This window comes from Strigops habroptila, chromosome 1 (genome assembly GCF_004027225.2).
Source record: "Strigops habroptila isolate Jane chromosome 1, bStrHab1.2.pri, whole genome shotgun sequence".
Taxonomy (NCBI): domain Eukaryota; kingdom Metazoa; phylum Chordata; class Aves; order Psittaciformes; family Psittacidae; genus Strigops; species Strigops habroptila.
Window position 1 is genome coordinate 95,364,703 of NC_044277.2, and position 24,200 is coordinate 95,388,902.

Here is a 24,200-nt window from a genome sequence, read left to right on the forward strand (position 1 = left end):
CCATAATCACCCATTCGGAAATGCAGGAAGATTTAGACAGAATAATTACTGAAGTTGGAATTTAGCCAGGATGCCAAGGCTGAACATGCTTCCTGCTGCAAATACTACCATGGATCCTTCCCTGACCGCATGTGGCCAAGACCTGATTTTTTTGCATGTGTTACAGCAAGCTGTCAACTCCTTTCAGTCTTGGCCTAAATGAAGAATGACATATTACATCCAAATCATAGACCTGCATTATCAACAGCTCATAGAACAGTCTTCAACATAATCAGTGTAAGTAATTTACCAGATAAAAGAATGTTAATAGCAAGTACAGTATAATTTATGTGGACACAAATTGTGCCTATCTTTCAGAAGAAGAAAGGCACTGCTGTGCACAGAGTGGATCAAGAGCAAGGTCAAGTGTAAGCACTTCTGTTTAACATGCACAGCCTGAAAACAGCAGGCAGAGCTTTCAAAGACAGATGGAAATTATACCCAATAAAGTTATTATAAATAATTGCTGTTTTTTCTCTCCTAGTGGGTTTCATATGGGAGAGGCAGTAATAAATGGAAGACCTATTCATTAGAAGGCATTTGATGAAGACCTTCTCATTTCATCAAGTTAGAGCTGAAAGTTTACAACTTGTAAAACTAGAAAGAAATGGTCATTTCAGTTACCGAAGTTTTTTAGCTAGCATGTGTAGATCTATATGTAAAACACTGTTACAAGACATTTTGTTCATGGTTCTTGCATCTCAGTTACATGTCTTGAATGCAAACACAGGTGAAATTTTGTCTTTGGATTTAAGGACTGTCTTCTCTTCCTGAAATTACCAGTGCCGATACTGTACTAGTAATGCTAGTAAAGGCTAGGCTGTCAAAAGTATTTTCTTAATGTGTACCAGGACTTGGGATTTGTTACCTGCACAAAAGATCACATTTTGCCTAGATTTCTTCTCTCTCATCTTTGTAACTCCATCTCATAAGCAGAAAAATTGAAAGGAAACATTCAGAACTACCATTCTGTATCTTGATAGTATCTAATCACAAAGCTTCCACTCCTCTTTTCCTGCTCTTTGCATCATGGGAGGTTCCCCAAATCTGCCCCCTCAGCAAGGGAAGAAACCTCAGGCTCTTCACCCTGTGATGGAACATGGACTTTCTGAAGCACCAGAGAAAACAGCACTCTACTAACTGGCTTTCAGAAGCCTGCTTGAGCCAGACACGCTTTGTAATTGTTATGGTATGTGGAATGGTAATCAAGTGCTGAAACTGCTCTCTGTGTTGTATGGAGATCATCCAAAAAATGAGTTGTCTACCATTCTGAAAACCTTCATGCTTCAGAGATCAGCAATACAATGTGGTGGATGGTGGCCAATTTCTGCCTTAGTATGCTCCATATTTTCTGGCAAGGTAAAAAAGCCTGGAATAAGTTGTCAGACAGATGATTTTCTGCACCAGATGCAAGGGTAGGACTTGTGGCAAAGTGTTTTTTGTCACTGGATTGCTTATAGATTTTCTTACTGTTCATTTCTGTTCAGTTTCTACTGCTTTAGACAACTTCCACCTCTGTCCTCAAATGTACTTGGGAAAAGTAGAGAATGAATGAGGCCAGATGTGTCACACTGATACTACATTGTCAGCACATACGAGTTCACTTAACTTGCTTCTGGGTATGTACTAATTTTCACTCCATTATCTTTTCATTCTTGAGCCAACCCTGTGTCCAAGGGCCTGCGTGCAGGCTTGTGCCTCAGGAGCTTTGCATAGCTGATAACATATCTCATCTTGTCAATTCTCTGGTACTGCAAACTTGGATTTCCCCTACATCTAACTGGACTTTTAGTCATGATCTGACCAATAGTGAGGGTGAAGTAGTCTTAACAGGTAGGTGAATAATAAGAGATGTCAACACTCTGCTGAAATCATTATTACTGTAACTCTTCTTTTGTTTGTTGGCTTGTTGCATCTTGTACCTATAATTTTGGTTATACAGTTATTTTCTTCAACATCATAGACTATGACTCCACGCCTCTGTAATCCAAGAAATTAGATCCTGGTGTCTTCAATATCTATGTATTTCAGGCCTCATGTATTACTTCTAACCAATGCAGGAAAAATAGGTATGACCACTGGCAATATTGGTGGATAACCTATTTTGTCTGGTCTGTGAGGTACATACTTCTGTATAGTCTAAGGGTCTTCACAACAACATTATCTACTTTCACAAATACTGTGTTTGGCTATCAATTTTTCTAGATTTAGGTAAGTTAGAACTAGATAAGGATATTGCAAGCTGCATGTAATTCATATTTCTAGATGGATCAGTCAGCCTGGTACTTTGTCTGTAGACCACAACTGATGTTCTTCAACCAGCATTACTGAAGGCAACCCTGGTTTCAGTTTGCACTGTGGAAGGAAGCTGACCCTTCCTAGTTCTGAAAGAGAGAAATAAACCTTTTCTTTTTTTTTTTTTTAATTAATTAATTTATTTATTTACTTACTTGCTTATTTATTTTTAATAGGGAATTCCCCAAAGAATGAAAGAAAACATTTGCAAATTATACAAGCAGACAAAAAAACCACTGGAATTATCTGTTGGTAAGTGATGGGAAACGATCTTTCAGTGAGAAATTATTCAACTGGGAACAGATTGCTGTTCAACGTAGTACTGGGGAAGAAGTTAGAAGAAGGACACAGAAAGAAACAAGACACTGGAAGTGATGGGCTGGGAAAGTTACTTCTTCAGCTCATGATGAGCCGATCTGAGAGTAGCTGCCATTCCCAATACCAGAAAAAGGGTGTGGCAGCAGTTGTGAGGCTAAGAATGTGTAAAATTATATTTCCTATATGGATAAGAGATGCTGTAACAGGGAAAATCTGAAAAATTCAAACTGCTGCTTGGAGTGAAATCAGTATACAAGACATAATGTCTAGATTTTAACAGGAGCCAGATCTGACTGGCTAAAATGACTGAGAGAAAAGGGTTTTCAGAAGCAGGTCTGAGGCAAATAAGAAGGTTTTTTGCTATGAACCTGAGCTGATGGCTGGGACAGACAAAACAATGTGTGAGAAAGAGATTTTAATTTCTGAATTTTGAAGCATATGCTATACAAGACACTAGGTATTTCTTCACTTATCACCCGGCAACTTTTTTCTTCACCTATTTCTGTATAGCTCCCAGAACAAAGACCCCCTAATCCCAGCTGAGGCTTTTGGTCCCTATCGTAACAGAAATTGCAAAAGGAAATCAGATCCAGTGAGTCTGATACTAGCAATCACAACTGGATACTCAAGTTTACACTTGGGCCTTGTTTGTCCTTCCATGACCTTTTCAGAAGCTCTGAAACAACACAAAATTTGTAATTAATCCATGGGTGCATTTTCTTTCAGTTTCAAGGAGTAGTCAAAGCAGCTGTATTTATTTATTTGAAAGATCAACAGTGTGGAATTTGACAAAATAAACCCACAGATAACACACAAAAAAACTGTGTCCTTTCCTTGTGCTGGTGTGCTTTGCTGTTGATTTTACACCACATATCATGGAAATATTTTAATGGATACTCTGGTTTTAAGAGAAGATCAAAAGTTGGCAATCCAGCTCAAAAGCTTTGAGTCCACAGGCTTTTTTTCTCCAATTGCAAATAAAAATCTTTCATTGAATTTAAAGGCATTAAGAGGATGAGAAAGCATATCTCAGAAGCTAATTAGAAATTAAAAGGCATAGGATTTTGAAACATATTGAAGCAATTTTTAACTTAGAGGCTAACATAACTGAAAAGATACTGCGAACAATCACTAGATAGTTCTCACTGAAGGGTCATTGTGAAAGCTCAGTAAAATAATGAGCATTGTATTTTTTAATTTTTGCCTTTTGTTTATCCACAACCAACAATTAATAGCTTGAATGTAGGCACGGCTGATATTTGTATCAGAACTCACCAAAGTGTACCTTTGTTTCTAACAAACACAATTTAAGTACTCTAGGATTTGCTTGGAGTGTTTTTTTTTTTTTTTTTGCTTCATTTGTTGCCAAGTGAATTGGAGAAAATGCTTTTGCAGCAGACCTGTTATTGGCTAGAAGATGTAACTCTAGCAAAATCCAAAATATAACATTCACATAATTTTTCTGATTTGATATTTCTGGTATTTTATCCTAAAAGAAAGTCCGGCTGCAATAAAGGTGAGGGTGGCACACAGCTGGTGTGAGGCCAGTGCTGCAGGACCCAGAGTTTGGTGCCGATGGACTACAAAAGGAGGAGCAGAGATTTAGCAGCCCATAAATCCCACAGAGCTGCAGAGAATTGACATTTACCAAAGAGAAGACCTTGAAAGAAGGTCTGAAAGAAATGTAACAGCTGGGAGCACAATTAATTGACAAACACTGAATGCTGTGAATAGTAAAAATAAAATGTGTAGAAACAGAATTTTCCTTCTTGTAGTTATGTAGACAACAGTAATTTTTTTTTTTTTTTAAATATGTTAGTAGTATTGTTTTATCAGTTCCTATTGCATTCCAGTTTGGTTTTAGGGTATAGCAATATTTCACATTATTATTTTTACTTCTTGTTGGTGTTTTTAAACTCATTGATTCTAGTGTATAACTGAATTGCATGCTGCTTCATTGTCTGAAGTAATCTTTTAAAACAAGGATCCTCTCAGGGAAAACAGTATTTCCAATTTGTTCTTTCCCATAGCAAGACAACATTTTGTTACATCCTACTGAATCGGATCGAAGATATGAAGGCACTGCTATTTGAATTATGAAAATTGATAACTGGAGCTGGTTTAGCTCCCTCTATTTTGTATTTGTTCTGCTCCCTCACTCTGACAGTGTAAGAATTTATTTGGTTTAGTCTTCCTTGCTGCCTTTAGCTCTTCCTATAAAATAGGATTCTTTCTGTGTTGTTGTGCTCAGGTTTTAACAGTGATTTTTTTCTTTTTAAGCCTCTAGGTGTCCTGGACCAATTTGCAATTTGCTGAAAATTTGAAGACAGATACTGAGCTGGTTCATCACTGATTAAAAAAGTTCCACAATTAAAATGGAAATGCAAGGCGGTTTGAAGGATGAAGTAAGAAAATACCTAGTATAAAAGTAATGTAAATTTTGTATCATGTAACATTATGTGAAGCTTACTGAAACTAATTTCTTTTGGTTTATATTCAGCTGATTTTAGAATCACTTCCACGGATTTACTCCAATATAACCGATTTTATAATTTGGCTCCAAGAAGGATAGTGAAGAATGAATTAGCTTCAAACTGCCTTTTGTTTCCCTCCCTCACCCCACCCCCCTTACCCTAGCCCAAACTGGATGCATAAACAGGATTAGGAGGGAGGGAGCACTTAACCTTGAACATTTACAGCAGAAGCAGAATGGTAGTGAAAGTATAAATTATTATAAAATGCCCTCTGGGGACATTAGGCAGAACTAGTTACAGATAGGTTCTGCACCTGTAGCAGATATATGCAACAAATGCAGAACAGTTTCCATGCCAGCTCATTCCTAGTTAAACCAAGAGTTCACAAGATCCATAAATCATAGGTTCTGGATCCCTGCCACTTGTTACAAATTTGCAAAAAGATGCAAACAAGAAAGATGGAAAGTATGATACAGAAGGTTTATTACAGAATGGTGTTAATTTTCCTTATTATCATAAATGTCATAATGATATTTAAGTGACAAATGTTATCTAGCCAGTACTTAATATTGAATGCAAAAATATTTCTTTCCTGAAATGAAAAGGTTTTTCATATAGCAAAATAACACCTGCCTGAAATGCCTGACTAGCTAAATCTGGATCAAAAGCAAGTTTATTCTGTGACCTTTCAGGATTTTTCAGGAAATATGATTTTAAAAATGCAAGCATATCTGCTTTTACATTAAAAAACCTTTAATATAAATTTTAAGAATTTTCTTTACAAAAGGTAAAACCGGATTAGATGATAATCTAAAGGCAGAACTGAATGACAGATGCCACACAAAAGTCCCTGCCCTAAAAAGCTTTTACCATGTTATTAAAAATACTGATACAAAAAGGCAATTGGAGTGATCAAGAAGCTGAGATTGTGATATATTTCCAGGAACTGTCTTAACTGCAAGAGAATGTATACTGGAAGTAAGCAAAACTGCATGGATTTAAAATTATAAATATTCCATTTTGTCATTTTCTTGGCAACTGATTTATTAAAAACCTGTCATTTTCTTCTTCTTAGAAGGCTTGCTAGTTCAAAGCCTCTCTGCACACAGGTAATAGTGAAGTATTTATCTCTTAAACCCTTAAAGTAGTCATAAATAAAATAATGATTTACAGAATACATGAGACTCAGTAAGAAATCAAGACTCTAAAGGCATTTATGGTTCCTAATGACTGTCCCATGCTGGGGCATTTACAAGTCTGCCAATAATAAAGCTTTTATTACATATTCTAGATCATGTATTTGTCCATACATACGGAATTTACAAACATGTACACATAATTGACTAACACTGGAGATACAGTCCAAATAATGTGGTAAACAGACGTATAACTAAATAACCAGAAAAAAAGCTCTGCAGAGGCAAGTTAGGCTACTTAGTTGTGAATTAAGTGATTTCTGTTCTGTTCAAAAACTGTTCTGCCACAGGCCTGAATCAAATAAAAGTCTTGAAGAAATCACTTTAATTCTCGGCCTCAGTGAACTGCAGTAACTTCATTAGCCACATGAGGATTCTGAATACATAGCTGTTAATATTGAAACTTCAACATTGTGAGATGTGCAGAATTGTAGTAACAAGGGCCATGAAAGCACCTAGGACTGACACAACTGTTATGCTGAAACTTTTCAGGGTTGCGTTTGATTATTCAAACACACAAAGTACAGCCATCACTGCAGAGCAGGCAGGAGACAGGCAGTACCACACCATAACCTAGTATGCTGCACATGAGACAACAATGTGCCCTTGCAGCAGAGTCTGCTACCCATACCCCGGGCAGTACGAGTAGACATGTAGCCAGCAGTACAAGAAGGGAAGTGATCCTTCCCCTCTGTTTGGCAGTTGTAAGACCATTATCTGGACTACCATGCCCTGTTTTGGTCTTCTCATTACAAAAGGATACTGTCATTCTGGAGTGAGTCTATGCAAGGATGACCAAGATGGTCAGGAGACTGAAGAACATGATGTATAAGGAGAGGCTGAGAGCTCAGCTTGATGGCTTGGAGTAAAAAAAGTCAAGAGGAAACTTTGTGGCTGAATACAACTATGTATTGGGGCGGTGCAGAGAAAATGGAGCTAGACTTTTCTCAGAAAGGCACGGTTATCAGATGAGGAGCAACAGAAACAAGTCAAAGCATGGGAAATTCTGATTACTTATTAGCAACTTGTTTATCACAACACTGCAACAGGTAGCCCAGAGAAGTCATGGAAACACTGTGCTATCCTTGGAGGTGTTCAGCACTCCATTGCACATGGCCCTGAACAACCTGGTATCAAACCTGATGTCTTGAAGCAAGGGCTTGGTCTAGATGACATCTGGACATCCCTGCCAACCTAAATTACAATCCTATGATTCTATTGGTGTACTACCCTCAACTTTATGCTTATCACAGTTACAAAGCTAAATAAATCTCTTCCTCCTTGTTGTCCTTTTGGAGTGCAACCCTTCAAGTACCCAGCAAAGTCTTGCCACATGCCCAGCAGAGGGATTTTCCCCTTTTATTCCCGTATGAGCCTTATGGCTCCTGATTAACTTGTTCCTGGTCTCCTGGTTCAAGTGTTCTCTATCTGTTAGTGAGTTCAGTAACCAGATAATCGGCTTAAAGTCAAAGTAATGCTTAGAAATTTGCACTTGGCAAGCTATCTTAAGCACTGCCAGTGCTTCATAACCTTCACCAAACAACCAGCAAACAGGAGCATCCTTCAGCACACACTGTGCATTGTGATGACTCGGTACTGACCATTACCCCTCGCTCTAAAGTAGAAGGTATGTTCTAACATACAGCAACATTTCCGTCTGAAATGTTTGGGTTGTAAAAGCAACTTCATTTAGCACTGGCTTGTATAAACCCAGTCATTTGTGAAATCTTTTATCATTCCATCATATTTTGAAATTAGGAAGTTTAAGGCATTTTGTGAAATGCCTAGTGTAGAATCAGACACTGAAACCTGACTTCCTACCATACTATTGTTAAGAAATAGGAAATGCTCTGTTGGAAAGATGACCCCAGCAACTTACATTATCGGAGAGAAGCAAAAATTGTGAAGAAAGCTTTTGCCACCTATCTTTCATTTAATTTTGTGTTCTGCACTTTGGACACATTTTGCTTTCATCCTTCAGTGGGAATTTCTTTGAACAAAAATTTTTCCTAGTAGATCCTTTTTAATTTTTTATTGGATGTTTCTTCTATCCTGAATATATATTGAGAAAGAAATGTATTTTCCTTTTCTCTCCTTTTGTGGAAAGTCTTCCGTATTTATGATGGTGTTAGGCCTTTTGTTCCCCACAACATCTGATTTCAGAGGAATATCGAGGGATAACATCCTACAGTAGGTCTATGAACACATCTATCTTCCAAACCAGTTTTTGTTCTGCAGTGACTTTTGTATTGATCTTTCCCCTGTGAGGTCCCATAGACAGGATCATTATCCAGCTTACAGAATGTCTATTTCCATGTGGCAATACCGCTGGCCCACACAAACTGTCTCTTTTTAATGGCAAGGAACAATCATTGTCAATTCACAGCGCTTTTATTTGTTCTTTGTGATCACACCAGTACTCACTGCCATCCAGCATGGGTGACAGCTAGTCACTGCCATCCAGGAGATGGAAGGGGACCCTGCCTAGATCAACTTAAAAAGTAGCAGGCTAACCGAGGACAACCACTTTGGGCTTTGTCTCCCGCAATTCCCATTCAAGCCCTGAACTCTGGGGTTCCCTGTGCCGCCAGGCCCGCGGATCCCACCCGCATGGCCTCTCCGTGGCTCACCCGGGTGGTACTAGAGGAGCTGAAAAACTAAACTTCACCGACCTCAGCGGAGGCTCGGGGAAGCCCACACAGACACACCGCGCCGGCACCCCAGGCCCGTCCCAACGGGGCCCGTCCCAACGGGGCCCGTCCCAACGGGGCCCGTCCCAACGGGGCCCGTCCGAACCGCCAACAATGACCCCCAACAGCTCCGCCGGGCACAGCCTCTGCACCTCCCGCCAACTACCCGCGGCCCCGCCCCTCGCCGTGGCCCCGCCCCCTTGTTTTTGGCGAGGCCCCGCCCCGCTGGCGCTTGCTTCCTCCTGGCGTCAGCTGGAGGTGGCCGTGACGTCAGGGGTCCCGGCCGCACCTCGCGGGCGGCGGGGCGGGGGGAGGAGGAGGAGAAGCGTACGGCGGAGGGGGGGGGCGCCCCCAAGATGGCGGACCAGATCCCACTGCACCCGGTTCCGCGCAGCACCCAGCGGAAAGCGGCCTATTACACCAGCGCAGCCGCGGCGCAGAGGCATAACAGGTACGGGCAGGGGCGGTGCGGAGCCGCGGCTTTCCCCTCTTCCCTCCTCCCCGCATCTCTAAGGGCGGGCGGGGCGGTGTGGGCTTCTCGCACAGCCCCGTGGCCCTGTGGGGCTCCAGGACCGCCCGCTCGGTCCGTGGGGAGGGTGGGAAGGGGTGACAGGCCGCCTGTAAGGCCGAGAGCGGGGGTGCCGGCAGCCTCTGTCTCTTGCGGGCCTCCGCGGCCCTGGCTACCCCTTTCAGCCCCCGTAGGGGAGCGCGTCCCGCTCTTCCCTTCGCTCGGCGGCGGGGCCGGGCTGTGGCGGCGGGCGGTGCCGCAGGGCTTCGCGGGAGGATGCGCAGGGCGCCCGCGGCCCCGCCGCTCCCGGCACCGGCCCCGCGCCCGGGGGTGCGGCCTTCGCTTCCCCGGCCCCACGGGGCGCCGCAGGCAGCGTCGCGCTACTCGGGTCCTCTGGCAGTAGTTCACTTACGAGCGGGATGCCCGCGTTGGGTGGGTTGTTTGGCGTCGTTAGTAAACACGTTGGGAGGTAGTTACTGTGTATTAGCACGGAAAACGTACTAGAATGTAAGAAAATAACTCAAAATTTCTTGAAATACACTGTATTGGGGGCTAAGCAATTTGAAGAAGCCAGTTTAAAGGTCTGCCATCAAATGAAGTTTTGAAGCAAAGATTGACTGTTTCTTTGGTTCCCATTCTGAATAATTTTTAGGTATACTGTTGTGAGCAAGGAAGAACTTAACTCCACAGTTTGGGTATGTCCATTGGACAGCACTCTTACGGTGGAGGGTATGATTATAGTTAGTTGTTTGAGGGTTTTTTCCTCTTCCCTTGTTTTTTGTAGAACACTATTTGTGGACACAAGGACTGGAAGGAGCAGTTGTAGGATCTGAAGTAAACGGACTTTGTAAAAACAGAGTAGTTGGTGCTGTTCTAATTCAAATACAGTGGTAAATCTCTTTCATCAGTAAAATGTATTTAGTTCTTCTTCCAAATGGAGTAACTAACAGGAAAGGTAGTTTAAAGCTGTGCAAAATAGGTTTGGTTTTAAGTATGTTGTCTTGATTCTTAAGCTGGATAACAATGTTTTTTAATGAACATTAACAAGCTTGTAGGACCGTCTGCCATAGTAGTAGTTTTCCCCATCCCGCAAATACTTGAATGGCTGACAATTTGTAACACGTCTGTCCTCTGTTTAGAGGCAGGGCATTATTATCATTGTCTCAGTTCCTCAGAGAACTGAAGCAGGGGAAGCTCTTGCTGGAATCTATAAGCTTCTCAGTAGGTGTTGTGCTTTGGAAGAATAAGGGAAAGAGAAGAATTATGTAGGCAAAAACTTAGTGCATACCATGAAAAGTATCCAGTGGTTCTATTGGAGGTTACCCAGGAGTGTTTTGGTGATCTGAAAAATGTTGTAGGTACGATGGGCTGAGTTTATAAATCGGATAGATACACAGATTTATTGAACTTATGTTTGCAGGCAGCAATTATGGTTAGTAATACAAACTGTTTACACCTGGCTTTGTAAGCAAGCTGTAAGATCTAGCAGGGAACTACCGATTCATTATGAATCTGCTTCTTCCCCTCTGTCTTGTTTGACCAACACAACCCTCCAAGGTTGTGGATTAAATTCTTTCTAGTTCAGATTACATCTTTCAGAATTATGATTTTACATAATCTGTGTGTTTCTCAAGTGCTGGTGGTACATATTTAACTTACTGATTCTCCACACAAATGATTATCTGTGATTTCCATTACTTACGTTCAACTACTTGTGTGTTTATAAAACCTTTAAAAGTTGTCAGGCATGTTTATTATGTTTGTTTGTTTTGATCGCTTTGTGAAATAAACTGCTCTTTAGAGCTTTGAGAATGAGAATACGTATATAAACCTCTTCACTCACTGTAATTCTTTGTTTTCTTAAGGCAAGTTGAGAAGGTTGGTCATTCTCCTTTAAAAATACTTTGCCCTGGATTTGTGAGAGCATCTCTTGAGTACTTTGGAAGGTGTCCTATGGACCTGTAACTAAGGCATGGGAATGCTTCTGTAGGTTCTACCACAGCTGTCTTGTGTAAAGTCAGAGAGGAAATATAGCAGTGCAGGTAGCCGAACTACAACTCTTTAAGTCTTACGACTCTAAGCTTGTGATTGAACAACAGCTCCTGCGTCTTTATGAATGATTCATCCTGCTTTTCTAATCTTTATCTTCAGCACAGACTTTGAAGAAGCCTTGCATTCCTGTGGAAACGGCAGCAAAGGTCCTGATGTTGCAGATACTTAAAATGAGTGTTGAAGTGAAGGCACTGATATGTATATATACATGCGGATTCAATTCATACTTTCAATTCATACTTCCAAAGATGTCTAGAAACAAACACAGATTAAAATATTATAGAATTGGTATCTCAGATTTAATCCAGTACTGTGGTTTCTGGACCCTCAAGAGTCTTTGACTTGCCGTGTTTTATTTCTTCAGTGAAGAATTTAGTCTCTTGAAAGTGTTATACACAGATCCATAACTTCCGTGTGGTAGTGTTTTTTAACTCAAGTTGATTGCCTTTCTACTGTGCAGTATTAGTTGATACAATTCATCAGTTGCTAACCTTTAGGGGCCTCAAAGCTAATTTGTAGGATGACTTCTTTTGCTCAAGTTAAGCAGTCTGTAGGTGTCTTTGCCAGTGTTTCTGTAGTTTGCTTTGCAGTAAGGACAAAGACTTTCAGTGATTTTTTTTTTTTAATGTGCTTTGTGCTTTTGAGATTATTTTGACAGACTGATAGCACATTATTTAAAAGCTGGAATATGTTTTTCCCACACATCTAAAGAAACTTAGATGATACATACCTGAGATTTTACATTTCTGTATAAAATTGTAGCCATTTAAGAATCATGATCTATCCCTGCATGTACTTCATATATAAACATGATAAGATTAATGTATTTTATATGTTCACTTTGTATATGTTAAGGCCTGTTAAAAATTGAAATTACATATTAAATGTTATCTGTGGTTCAGTGAACATATGCATCCTGTTCTGCTTTTGTTTTTTATGTTTAAGAGCAATTTATTGCTTTTGCAGTAGAAATTCAGGTTTTATATCTTCTGCCATCTTCTGCTGCCTCAGAGGAATAGAGAACTGGGCTTGTGCTGCTGTTAAAAGCTAGGGAAGTCTATTTAGAAGTGAAAGGTTGTTTAGCTTCAAATTAGTAAAAAGAAAAAAAGCAACAAACAAAACCAAAACAAACAACCCCTGGTATTGTTGAGTATATTCAGCTTGAATAGTTGTAGAAAGCTTGGGGTGATTTTTTCAGCTCTTTAGTACTTTGTCCATCAGCATGAAGGATCTGTTATCTAGAGGAAAAATAGCTGCTGCTTTTTGTTTACATTGTAAAGGGAAAGGAGGACCAGAGAACATCCAGGATCACCTTAAATGTGCACTGAGAATTAACACACTTGTTCTCATGTTAGACTTGTATTTGTCATCATCAGCTCCAGCATAATTAGCTGCTAAACACAGGAAGGAAGTTAGCCGCGCTGTGCCTGTGCTGTCATGTGAAGTTGATGGAATGAAAACATGAAGCTGGTGGAATTATAAAGCTGATAAGAAGTTAAATGGTGGTCAGCCTTCATTTGTGCATAATCAAAATATCTGGTTTGTTCTGGTGTCTTGCACTTGCTGTTGTCAGCATATGCTTGTATTTGGCATAATAAGGTTGAGGTGTGAGATTGGGACTCCTGAGCTAGTACCAAAAAATCAGGTTTTACTAGCTCTGTCTAATATTACCTACGTTCGGTTGCACTCCAAGTATTCAAAAAGGTATGTCATGAAATACACTCACTCACTGGAAAGAATCCTCTTGCATGATTATTCATAGTATGGGTCATAGTAGTGTACGTATGAGTGACCACACTAGGTAGATAGGTGATTGAAGTACAAGTGGAGCAGATCAACAGCTGATCCTGTCTCTGTGGTTTGCTTACTGATAGAGCAATTCTGTTTTAAGGCAACCGACTATACTGTTATTTTTGAATTCTCATAAGTCATTAGCGAAGAAGAAAATTACACAAGAAGGAAAAAAGAACAAAATAATAGGATAATGTGTCCTTTGTCCAGGTAAATGCAGGATACTTGTTGCTTGACAACTAGTGGATTGTTGATTATTTCATGTAAAGTACATAGAAAAAAATTCTATTCCAGGCAAAATGGAACGGAAGTCTGCAGAACTAAGTTTGCTGAGAATTTACATGCTTCCCCGATACAGGTGTCAAACAGATTTTCATATGACATTGAAAGTAAGATGATTCAATGTAGTATTACTGTTCTGATGCTTTTCATTTAAATGAAAGCTGTTCCCAGCAGTTCTTCTGGTTATGGTTTCTCAAGGTGTTTGGTTAGGTTTCACACTGACCCACCAAAACCCAGACACTTAAAAATATCAGTGGATAATACTAGATGCATGTACAGTGATTTATTTAATTTCTGGCAATGTCCGAAGTGAGCTTTGTTAAAATACTTTGATACCTAGTGCCTGCTTTCAGTTGTTTTAGAAGCACATGTTCTAGTTCTGAACTCAGTGGGATTTTCATAGTTCAGATGTTATTCTTTATATTCCAGTGGCAAATCATATGCCAGTTTTCTTAGATTTTAAGTGTAATATCTAAGAATAAAACTAATAGCACTAAGAGGACCTAACATTTCTTTAGAATGCTGTTTACAGAAAGCTCATAACTTCATTGTAACTGTGGGTCTGTAAAGTCTTGCAAAGTGTCCATAATGTTTCAAAAACCAAACATTGATATGTATCAATAGAGTTTACCTGTTGCATGGGTTGTAAGCAGTTATACTTGCTATTTCTTGCGGTTTTTCTAAAGTGGCGTAGAATCCCTTTGAATCCCTTTCCCTGGGTATTACTGTATGTTCAGAACAAAAGTTCTTAGAATATTTGGGCATAGTTTTATAGGTTTCATTTTAATCTGTTTTTTCCCCCCACACCTGTTAATTGAACAGCTCTACATATTTCATTCTGAAAGAGTTTGAAAATGACGGATGAATCTGATGGACTGACAGTATTGACATTAACTTGAATTTTAACATAGTTTCTGTGATAAAGCATTCTGAAGATGGAACTAAATTTATTTCTGAACATCTGTGTTTTAAAACTGTTGTTGCAACTTGGTTGCTTGACCAGAGCAATAAATTGTTTAGTCCAGAAACATAAACTGTAAATGTTTATGTTACTTTTTTTTTGGTAGAAATAGCATTGTTAATGCTATTCATATGACCATATGCTATATAGTCACAGAAATTGATGAAAGTTAAGCAACTGTGGGAGTGTGCAGGCGTGGGTACTGCTTCTTAACTGTCTGCATGTGTATTGGCATACTGGCACTTGCTCATAGAGAGAGCTCATAACATCCTGGTTCTTAGGAACTCCGATTTAAACAAAGCATTGTGTCTTTTGCTTATTTTTTTTTTTCCTCTGATGTGCATACAGAACTGGCAACTAGGTGGTTGTGCCATTACAGATTAGTCTAGCCCGCTTCTCTGTAGGACAGAAATTTTCTTTGCTGGAGGTAATAGCTCGAAGTGAGATGTATTGGTTGTTATTGTGATACCAAAACCTACAAATGTTACAGGTTCAGCCAGCGCTTGCTAGAAGTGTTGTGAAACTTTGAACAACCAAAAGTGGTATTCCGATAAGTGCTTTACGTTACAGCTACGAATAGATAGATGTTGAATGTATTGGAAATGAGAATGCATTAAAATAGCTGTATATTATTCTGATATATTCACATGTTCATTCAAATACCTTATCTTTTGTTTTAGTATAAGGAGGAAAAGATCAAATGTGGTGCAAAGAAATCTCTGTAGAATTGTAGTTAGGAGAATTGTCTGTACTGTTACGCTGTTCTTACCAAGTAGATTGACCGTGTATGTGTTTTTGTCCTTTCTACCAGAGAACTATTGCCCCCCTGTATTTTCTGACTTCACCTGAAATTCAGAGTATCTCTTGAAAATCAAAACTTCATCTCTTTTCATTAATAGAAGTAATAAAAATTGATGTCACTGTCTTGCAGGACATACTGTCCTTTGTCATTACCCTTTCCTGAATTGAATCTCTGTCCAAAATCACAGTGTTGTTTGGAACTATGTCACTGAGTAATTTTTAGGCTGACTCTGAGATGCTATCTCTTAATTCTGATTCTTCCAACAGAGTTGTTTGTGTGGCACCTTTGTACTTGGGATGTTGTATTTGTAGAACAGTGGTTGGAGTATGTTTTCAAGACTCTCTCAAGTTACGAAGTGCCACTAGTTTTTAGAAAAAAGTTAGCAGTGAATTTTTTTTGAAAACCACCTTCTTAGTTGTATGTTCTATGTCCATTTTTCACATATATTAACATTCCTGGATTGTGTGTTGCTTTGTTTGCTGAAGACTTTATTCATAGGTTAGTACTGCTTGTTGGGACTGGCACCTGATTTTAGGATAGGTATAGATTCTGAGATTTTTGTCTGGGACAAAGGCCAAAGTAGTTCGATATATTAAACTTTTGAAAAATAGCCTTGCCATATGTTAATGTTTTCAGAGCTTTTACACCATGTGTGGTGTCATCGTTTTAGTTTCTGTGGCTTTTGCTCTTCAGAGCGATGTTCAATTTAAGGATGCAGGTTGCATCCTTATTATTGCACGCATGGGAAGCTGCTCACAGTAGCAACTGTAAAATATTTTTATGTACAGTGACGCTTTCATTGGTGTCATACCTGACCTGAGAAGTACTTTGTAATACTTCGCAGACATGCATTTTCATGGCATAGGAACCTTAAGTGATTTTAGTAATTAATTGTGGTTTTTTGACTTGAAATTGCTTAGGACTCTATATTTAGGATTTTTTTTTGTTTGTTTTGGTTTTGTTTTTCCTGCAGTAATAACATACTCTTTTAAACCAAGATAGGTTTATAGACAGTTACAATCTTTAGCATGATTATTCTTAGAGTAGCTACCCTAATATGAAGCATTTTGATCATTAGGCAAAAAAATGTTTAAGAACTTCAAATTGCTATTGCAGATGGTGCTGTCTTTTTGCAATGGGTGCATGTGACTGTGTGTGCAGTAGAGTAAGCTTTGTAAATGCGTTTCTGAGGTTGTTCATGTTTAAGTTTTATTGTTTTTCCATTGCTTCCTGGTTTGTATCTAGTATCTAAATACAGTGATTTGTGTTGCTTGGGCAGGGCATTTGGATTGCTAAGAACAGGGAGAGAAAACAATTGATTGGGCTACAATGTCAATAACAATATCCAGTGACAGTGATAAAATGGCCCTGTTGTTGTGATCAATGACATACCCTACTAATTAAAAATAGGGTTCTGGTGAATGTAGATGATGTTTCCTCAGGTTCTGCTGTGTATTTAGGTATTTCTGGTACCTATTTGTTAAATACAGAGACTCATTCATCTTGTCATGGGTTGAAAAAGATCTTATATTAGGATATGCATAGTGCTCAGGAAGATAAGCAAAGGGGAACTAGGAAGGGTGCCTTTTTCATGAAGGCTTCATTATGCAGATGATCTGAATTTGCTTCGTGTGTATACAGCTCTGGTAAGGACGTGTGAGGTGAGAGAGAAGGCAAATAGCATTCAGACTATTTACTTTATGTAAGTGTCTGGTAGAACCTGTAGCTTTAGTATCTCTGATTTAAGCAATTTTTTTATAAGCTACTGATGAAGGGAGCTGCCTTGGTAATGACTATATAGTCTGCTTTTAGACCTTTACCTCAACAGATGTTAAGAGTTTTTTCCTGTTAGTTCTACATGGTTGATGCTGCCAACTTTTTGTTTGTTTGTTTTTATAACAACTGCTGGAATACTGTGGTTAGTGTCGTCTTCCATATGGTGATCTTGGACACACCTGTCCCTGAAAATGCATATAAATTTGAAATATGGAGTATTTTTTGTGTGTGTGTTTTTGTGTGTTTGTGTTTGTGCGTGTGTGTGTGGTTGTTGGGATTTTTTTTTTTTTTTTTTTTTCTTTTAGGCCAGGACATGGATTTAGAGATTTACCAAGTAATACTGATTAGGGGTGCACTTGAATTAGAGGCACAACTAAAGCTAAATAGGGAGAAATAGTGGCAAGCTCTAACCAATTCTAAGAACTTCTGAAATAGTTTTTCTGTGTTTTGGAGGAAGAGGTTAAAGGAAACTATTTAAATTTCATGCTATTACCTGTGGAAGACTTTCCTGTTTTCTATTTCTGTTGTATTCCAGGAACAGCATCATTCTCTGTAGTTTAACTGAATTTGCTGCTGTGTAAAGCATAGAGGTGTTTGAAATTAGAAGGAAGAAGTAACTTCCAATCTTTAAAAATGCTGAAGAATATTTGGAAAAAAAAAAAGTATTTGTAATTTGATTTTTCTCAGGTGGCTTCTAGCAAGGCAATTTGTTTTATGGAGACACTGGATATTTGAATAAGAGGAGCAGTTACACGAAAATACATTGTATACCTATAAGCACGGTTATGGATGAACCTACATTCTTAATAAAATTATTTCCTGCTGCTGTGCAGAGTTTCCTGGGATTTTTTTCTTTGTCACAGGACAGGATCTGAACAGTTAACATCAGTGATAAAGGCAGCCTACAGCAGTTGCTGGTGGTTTGTGTTTTAAGAAACAATTCTTGCTCTTTATATGAATATGCATGTCCCTGTCTTCATTATTCCTTCTACTGCATCTCTGCAGTTTGGCAGTCTCCTTTATCCTTGGACTGGGAAGGTGTTTACCTGGATTACCCCATGGAGGAATTACTGGGGTTAGGGCAGAATATGGCTGAGACAGATTGTGCTTACTCCTTCTGTCTTTTCTCCGATCATGACCAGAAGCAGAGGGAGTCCTATAGCTGGCTGCTGCCAGCCACAGGAGACAAGTTGCCAATGCTTGGTGGCATGGGGCATGGTTATAGTGGCAAGCGGTGGTAGCACAACTCTCAGTAATTGGTCTTTCTCAGCTTTTCTACTCAGACGCTCAGCTAGAACTTTTTCCACTGCTGTCTCTCTTCAATGCTACTCTGCATCCCACAACCATCCCCTATGCCTGATTCCTGTGTAGACTTGTGGCCACATACTCCTTTTCTTTCCCTCACTAGGTTTGAGAAATACTGCTCTAGGACATTGGCTTTGTTTTTCCTTCTTGTGAATTATGGTATATAGCACAAGTGATAGGTGACAAGAAAACAGTCTTTATGCAGTATCTGACACAGTGTTTCTATCCTACCTTGGTCTTTTTAGTAGGCAGATAGAAAAATCCTTCATAGATACTGCTTAGATACTTAGATCATAGGTACTACTGCTTGTCAAGTGAGTAAAACCAGAAAAAACGTGCAGTCATGATTGCCTCATCACTTGTATCTTGCTGCACCCTTGAACATTGCTCTTTCAGAACAGTGGAAGGCTGGCAGAAAATACAGAAATAATTACGAATCTAAATAGGTATCCAGATTGGATATAAATGAATTAAAATGGTTTCCATTACCAGTTATGGCACCCATGGAACTCTGCAGCTGCATCTACTCTGGCAAACAGCCATCAAAGTGGAATAGTGTAGGTATAGGTGACTTGAGGCATCATTTTCACAGCAGATGTTTATATCAAAATTTCATTTAAAAGTATTTATTGTACATGGTTTCCTTTCACTTAAATCTCTTAAATTATATTCCTGATAGTAGTCAGATTTTGTTGAAAGTTGTTTAATATTAATGTTTCTTTTCCGTTAGGAAACCATATTTTTGTCAAGATGGTTGTCTTCATACCTGATTTAGTAGCACTCATGCTGAGAGTTTTGATGTCTTCACTCTGGCTTCTTTATTCATGTTGCTTTCAGTGCTTCCCTATTTTAATACAAGTTTCGAGGATTATACTTAATTGATTTGTCACTCAGGGAAAATCAGCACTTCAAGCAATTAAGTGCAGAAAAATACTAGGTAACAAAGAAATAAAGATTTTTGTCCTCATCCTAGTTATGAAAAATCCATTATTCATTATCTTATTGTTTTTAAATACTGAAGTACAATTTTCCTACACAATAGCAAAATTGCTTTTGAAACAGAATAAATTGCTTGCCAGTTCAGAGGCTGTATTTTGAAGTCAGGATAACTAAACATGATGGTGCTTACGCTCATTATCTTCACTACTTGGTAAAGTTCCATATTTAAAAGTACAAACCCAGATACTGATTGGGGGTGGTGGTGGTGGAGTTGTTTATAATATAGTGGCAAAAAACCCCTTAAAGGACATCAATATACTCTGCAAATTTTACCAGATTAACAAGCGTAGATTTAAATACTATCTGTGTCTGTGAATGTGTTTGTCAGCCAAGTCTCTCTCCTGTAGCTGTCTTGCATTAGCATGTTCTTTCAAGACAGACTTTAACCATGTTTGCTGTCTTACCTTTGTTTATAAAGAATATTATTTTCTGAATCAGATACTTGTTAACTTTGTACAGAAATAAAAGGCATCTGTTACTTTGCAATATCTTGCTTTATACTCCAGTACAGCTAGCAGGTTGTGATTGCACTGGATGGTGTTACAAATATACTGTTAATTGTTTGAATACCTAAAAGGAGAACACAATGCAATGGAAGTCTGTATTAGAACTGTGATAATGTAATTTGCAAATTTAGCCAGGAGAGATTATAAAAGCATTGAACGTGAATCTGTTTAAACATAGGCCTGTCTTACTGGAAGTCTTAGCATAAAGCAATGTCTTATGTTTTTTCTGAGCAGTGGTTTTATTGTCTAGTTTTAAAATTAGTGTAGTCTGAGAGTAATCCATAAAATTTAGTATAATATGTGTGTTAACCTGTAATAACTTATCTGTTTTGTGAAGAGAATTTTTTGTATAGTGCTTTTTTTCTTAATGACCATTGATAGTAATGGGAATGGAAAACATTGCCATATTAAACTAATCATCAGATGCAGCTTTTGCAAACAGTATTGTTTAGGAAGATCAACCATGTTTTTTTGTGGTGGTTTTTTTAACCCTTTTTTTTTTTTTTTTTTTTCCTTTTTAATGGGTGGTGGTGGTAATAATTCTGAAAGCATTTTCCATGCCATATTTTAACATAACTAACTTTCTGGGAACTCAAAACTTTTAATGAATTTATGCAGTTTTCTTAGTTTGAAATTTTTGTTGTGTTTTCTGCAGTGTGGTTGTGCTTTTGCATTATTTGAAACAGATGAAGATTTTTCTTCACAAGCTCTGACATGCCTAAGGTTCCAGTACTCAGTTAACTTGCAGCTGGGACGATCAGGGTGTGTGTATTTATCATTGTTCTTAGTTGTGCATTATTTTATAACCTGGTCTGAACACATTGTTAACATTGCTTAATGATGTCCCATACCAGATGATTCAAAGGAGGTGCAGAAATGAGGGCATCACCTGCCAGCCAAATGAGGAAGTGTCTCGCTAATGAGTGGTTAGCCAGTAGTGGGTTTGTTGGTTTTAATTTGGTTTTTTTTTTTCTTCTCCTTCCTTATTAGGTCTTCCTTCTTAGCTGTGTTGATACAAATTTATTACTTAGTCAGTGTAAATCTAGGGAAAAGGAAATGGTTTCAGATTTTTCTATATATATTTTTCTAAGTATATGGGAAGTTGAGAAAATGCAAATCCGGTAATGGTGCTTTTTCATGCTGTCCTGGGTTTATCTGGGGTAGAGTTATTTTTCTTCCTAGTAGCTGGTGCATTGCTGTGTTTTGGCTTCAGTCTGATGACAAAGCTGATAACACACCGATGTTTCAGTTGTTGCTCAGTAGCACTTACCCTGATCAAGGACTCTTCAGTCTCTCATGCTCTGCCAGTGAAGAGGGGCACAAGAAGCTGGGAGGAAGCAGAGGCAGGACACCTGGCCGAAACTAGCCAAAGGGGCATTCCATACTACAGCACGTCATGCCCAGTATATAAACTGGGGGGAGTCACCTGGAAGGGACTGATCGCTGTTCCGGTCAGGCTGAGTGTCAGTCAGTGGGTGATGAGCAATTGTGTTGTGCATCACTTGGGCTTATTGGGTTTTTTTGTTCTTGGTTTTGGTTTTTTTTTTTTTTCTTTCCCCTTTTAGTTTTGTGTTCTCTCCCCTTGTTACTTCCCTTATTATTAGTAGTATTGTATTGTACTTTAGTTATTAAACTGTTCTTATGTCAACCTGCAGGTTTTACATTCTCTCAGTTCTCCTCCCCGTCCCGCCTGGGGGAGGGAGGGAAGAAGAGATGTGGGGGGTGAGCAAGTGGCTGCGTGGTACTGAGTTACTGAATGGTAACCTCAACACATGCTTAGTCCTGGTGTTTATAATCTTACTTTCTTTTTAAAAATACTGGGTTTGTCTGTCAAGATTTTTGGACTGAATATTGTTCGGTGTGCTGTTCTGTGTCAGCAGAACTCCCCCCTGCTGAAGCAAGGCTGCTTGGAGCTGGTTGCCCAGGATCATGTCCACACAGCTTTTAAAAATCTCCAAGGATGGAGGTGCCACAACCTCCCTGGACAACCCTTGCCTGTGCTCAGTCATCCTCATGGGGAAAAAAAGTTTCTTGCTTTTCAGATGGCACCTCCTGTGTTTCAGTTTATGCCCATTGCCTCTGGTCCTGTGACTAGGTACCGCTGAAAAGAGCCTGTGTTGGTCTTCTGCAACTTCCCTTCAGGTACTTATAGTTGTTAATAAGATCCTGCCCATGTCTTGTCTTCTCCAGGCTCAACGGTCCTAGCTCTCTCAGTCTTTCCTCATAGGAGAGATGCTGTAGCCCCTTAATCATCTTCATGGCTCTTCATTGGACTCACTCCAGTATGTCCATGTTTCTCTTGTACTGAGGAGCCCAGAACTGGACACAAGAATCTAATGTGTGGCCTCACCAGTGCTGACCGGAGGGGAAGGATCTCCAGTGACCTGCTAGCAATACTTTGCCTAATGCAGCCCAGGATACCAATAGCTTTCTTTGCAGCAAGGACAGAATACTGGCTTCCGTTCAGCATGGTGTCCACCAGGATCCCCCAGGTCCTTTTCTGTCAAGCTCCTTTCCAGCTGGGTGAGCCCCAGCATATCATGGTGTGTGGAATTGTTCCTCATCAGGTGCAGGACTTTGCACTTCTCTTGCTGATCTTCCTGGGATTCCTGTCAATCCATTTCTTCAGCCTGTCAAGTTTGCAGACGGACGGATGCCCATCTAGCTTGCCAGGCTCTCTAGTTCTGTGTCATCAGCAAACTTACTGAGGGTACACTCTGCCCCGTCATCCAGATCACTAGTGAAGATTCTAAATGGGACTGGACCCGGTATGGGCCCCTGGGGCATGCTGCTGCTTTGTGCCACTGATGACCACCCTCTGGACCTTGATGTTCAGCCAATTTTCAGTCCACCTCACTGTCTGCTCATCTATCCCCTGCATCTACAGCCTGCCTATAAGGATTTTATAAGATTCAGCATCAAAGTCCTTACTGAAGACCAAGTAGACGCTGTCCACTGCTCTCCCCTCATCTAGTTAGCCAGTTACTTCACAGTAGAAGTTTATCAAGTTGGTCAAGCATGACTTCACTTGATGAAGCCATGTTGACTACTCCTGGTTATTTTCTTGTCCTTGGTGTTTCTGGAAATGGTTTCTAGGATGAGCTGTTTTATTACCTTCCCAGGATCATGGTGAGGCTAACAGGCCTCTAGTTCCCTGGGTCCTCCGTCTTGCTCTTTTTGAGAATAAGAGTGGCATTTGCTTTCCTCCAGTATTCAGTCGCTTCTCCCAGTTGCCGTGATTGATCAAAGATTATCAAAAATGGTCTTGCAGTGACACGTGCTATTTCCCCCAGTGCTCACGGGTGCACCCACTCAGGGCCAGTAGGCCTATATGTATCCAGTTTGCTTAAGTGTTCCCTGACCTTACCCTCCTCTTCCATGCTCCAGCCTTTTCCCCTGCTTTCCAAGATCTGCGTTTCCTGAAGGCCAGTCTTGTGAGTAAAGACTGAGGCAGAAGGGGCATTCACCATGTCTTGTGTAACCAGGTCTCCTGTCTCACTCAGCAATTTCCCGTTGTCTTTTTGTCATCTGCGTATTTATTATAGGCTTCTTGCCTTTGACATCCCTGACCAGATTCAAGTCCACCTGGGCTATAGATTTCCTAGCTTTATCCCTGAGTACTTGGACAGTGGTTTTGTATTCCTCCTAGGCTACCTGTCCATACTTCTACCCTCTGTGCGTTTATGTGCACTTAGCGGAATTTTCTTACAGAATATTTCAGTGTTTTGTCTTGGCATAAAAAGCATTCCAGAAGTATCAAGTAGAGGTGAGGAGTAGTTTCTGGAGAGGAAAGGACCATTGTTAGCTTAGTGTTGTTTCCATAGGTACCACAGGCAAGTCTGTTTTGAATTGGTGAATGTGTAGAATTATAAAACTGTAATGTTTTAGTAATTAGAACTAAGATGCTGATGAGTTGTGTAGAAGGTGTTGCTGAGGTCTGTGCACACAGGAATAGACATCAGGAAAGCAAGTTGAAGAAGCTCAATGGAAATCTAAAGTCTGTACTTCCATGAAAAGTCAGTCACTTATATCTGCTGTAAACTTTGCCAAGTGAGTTCTGTTTAAGAAAATCTTACAAAGAATGAAACGGCAGCTCTGTATGTACAAATTATATAAGAAAGAAGAATTTCCCTGGAATGATTTATACTGTGATTAACAATGATTGATTGCAGGCCTTTTTGCTGTGTGACACATTTTTAACTCAAA

General features: G+C 39.6%; 1 protein-coding gene across 7 annotated transcripts in view; it reads left to right on the forward strand.

Annotated features, from left to right (window-relative positions):
* The first annotated feature begins 9,230 nt into the window (after nucleotides 1-9,230).
* The window catches only part of ATP9B (ATPase phospholipid transporting 9B (putative)), a 162,388-nt gene continuing 147,418 nt past the window's right edge, over nucleotides 9,231-24,200 (forward strand). For 3 of the 7 annotated variants that reach the window (XM_030504522.1, XM_030504609.1, XM_030504767.1), the window contains exon 1: nucleotides 19,725-20,756. In XM_030504522.1, the coding sequence (XP_030360382.1) occupies nucleotides 20,599-20,756 (158 nt within the window). In that variant the 5' untranslated portion in view covers nucleotides 19,725-20,598. Of the gene's footprint in view, nucleotides 9,464-11,385; nucleotides 11,491-14,688; nucleotides 14,694-19,724; nucleotides 20,757-22,062; nucleotides 22,137-24,200 lie in introns of those variants that run through there. The other 4 variants (XM_030504921.1, XM_030504681.1, XM_030504843.1 and 1 more) reach the window with 4 other exon arrangements.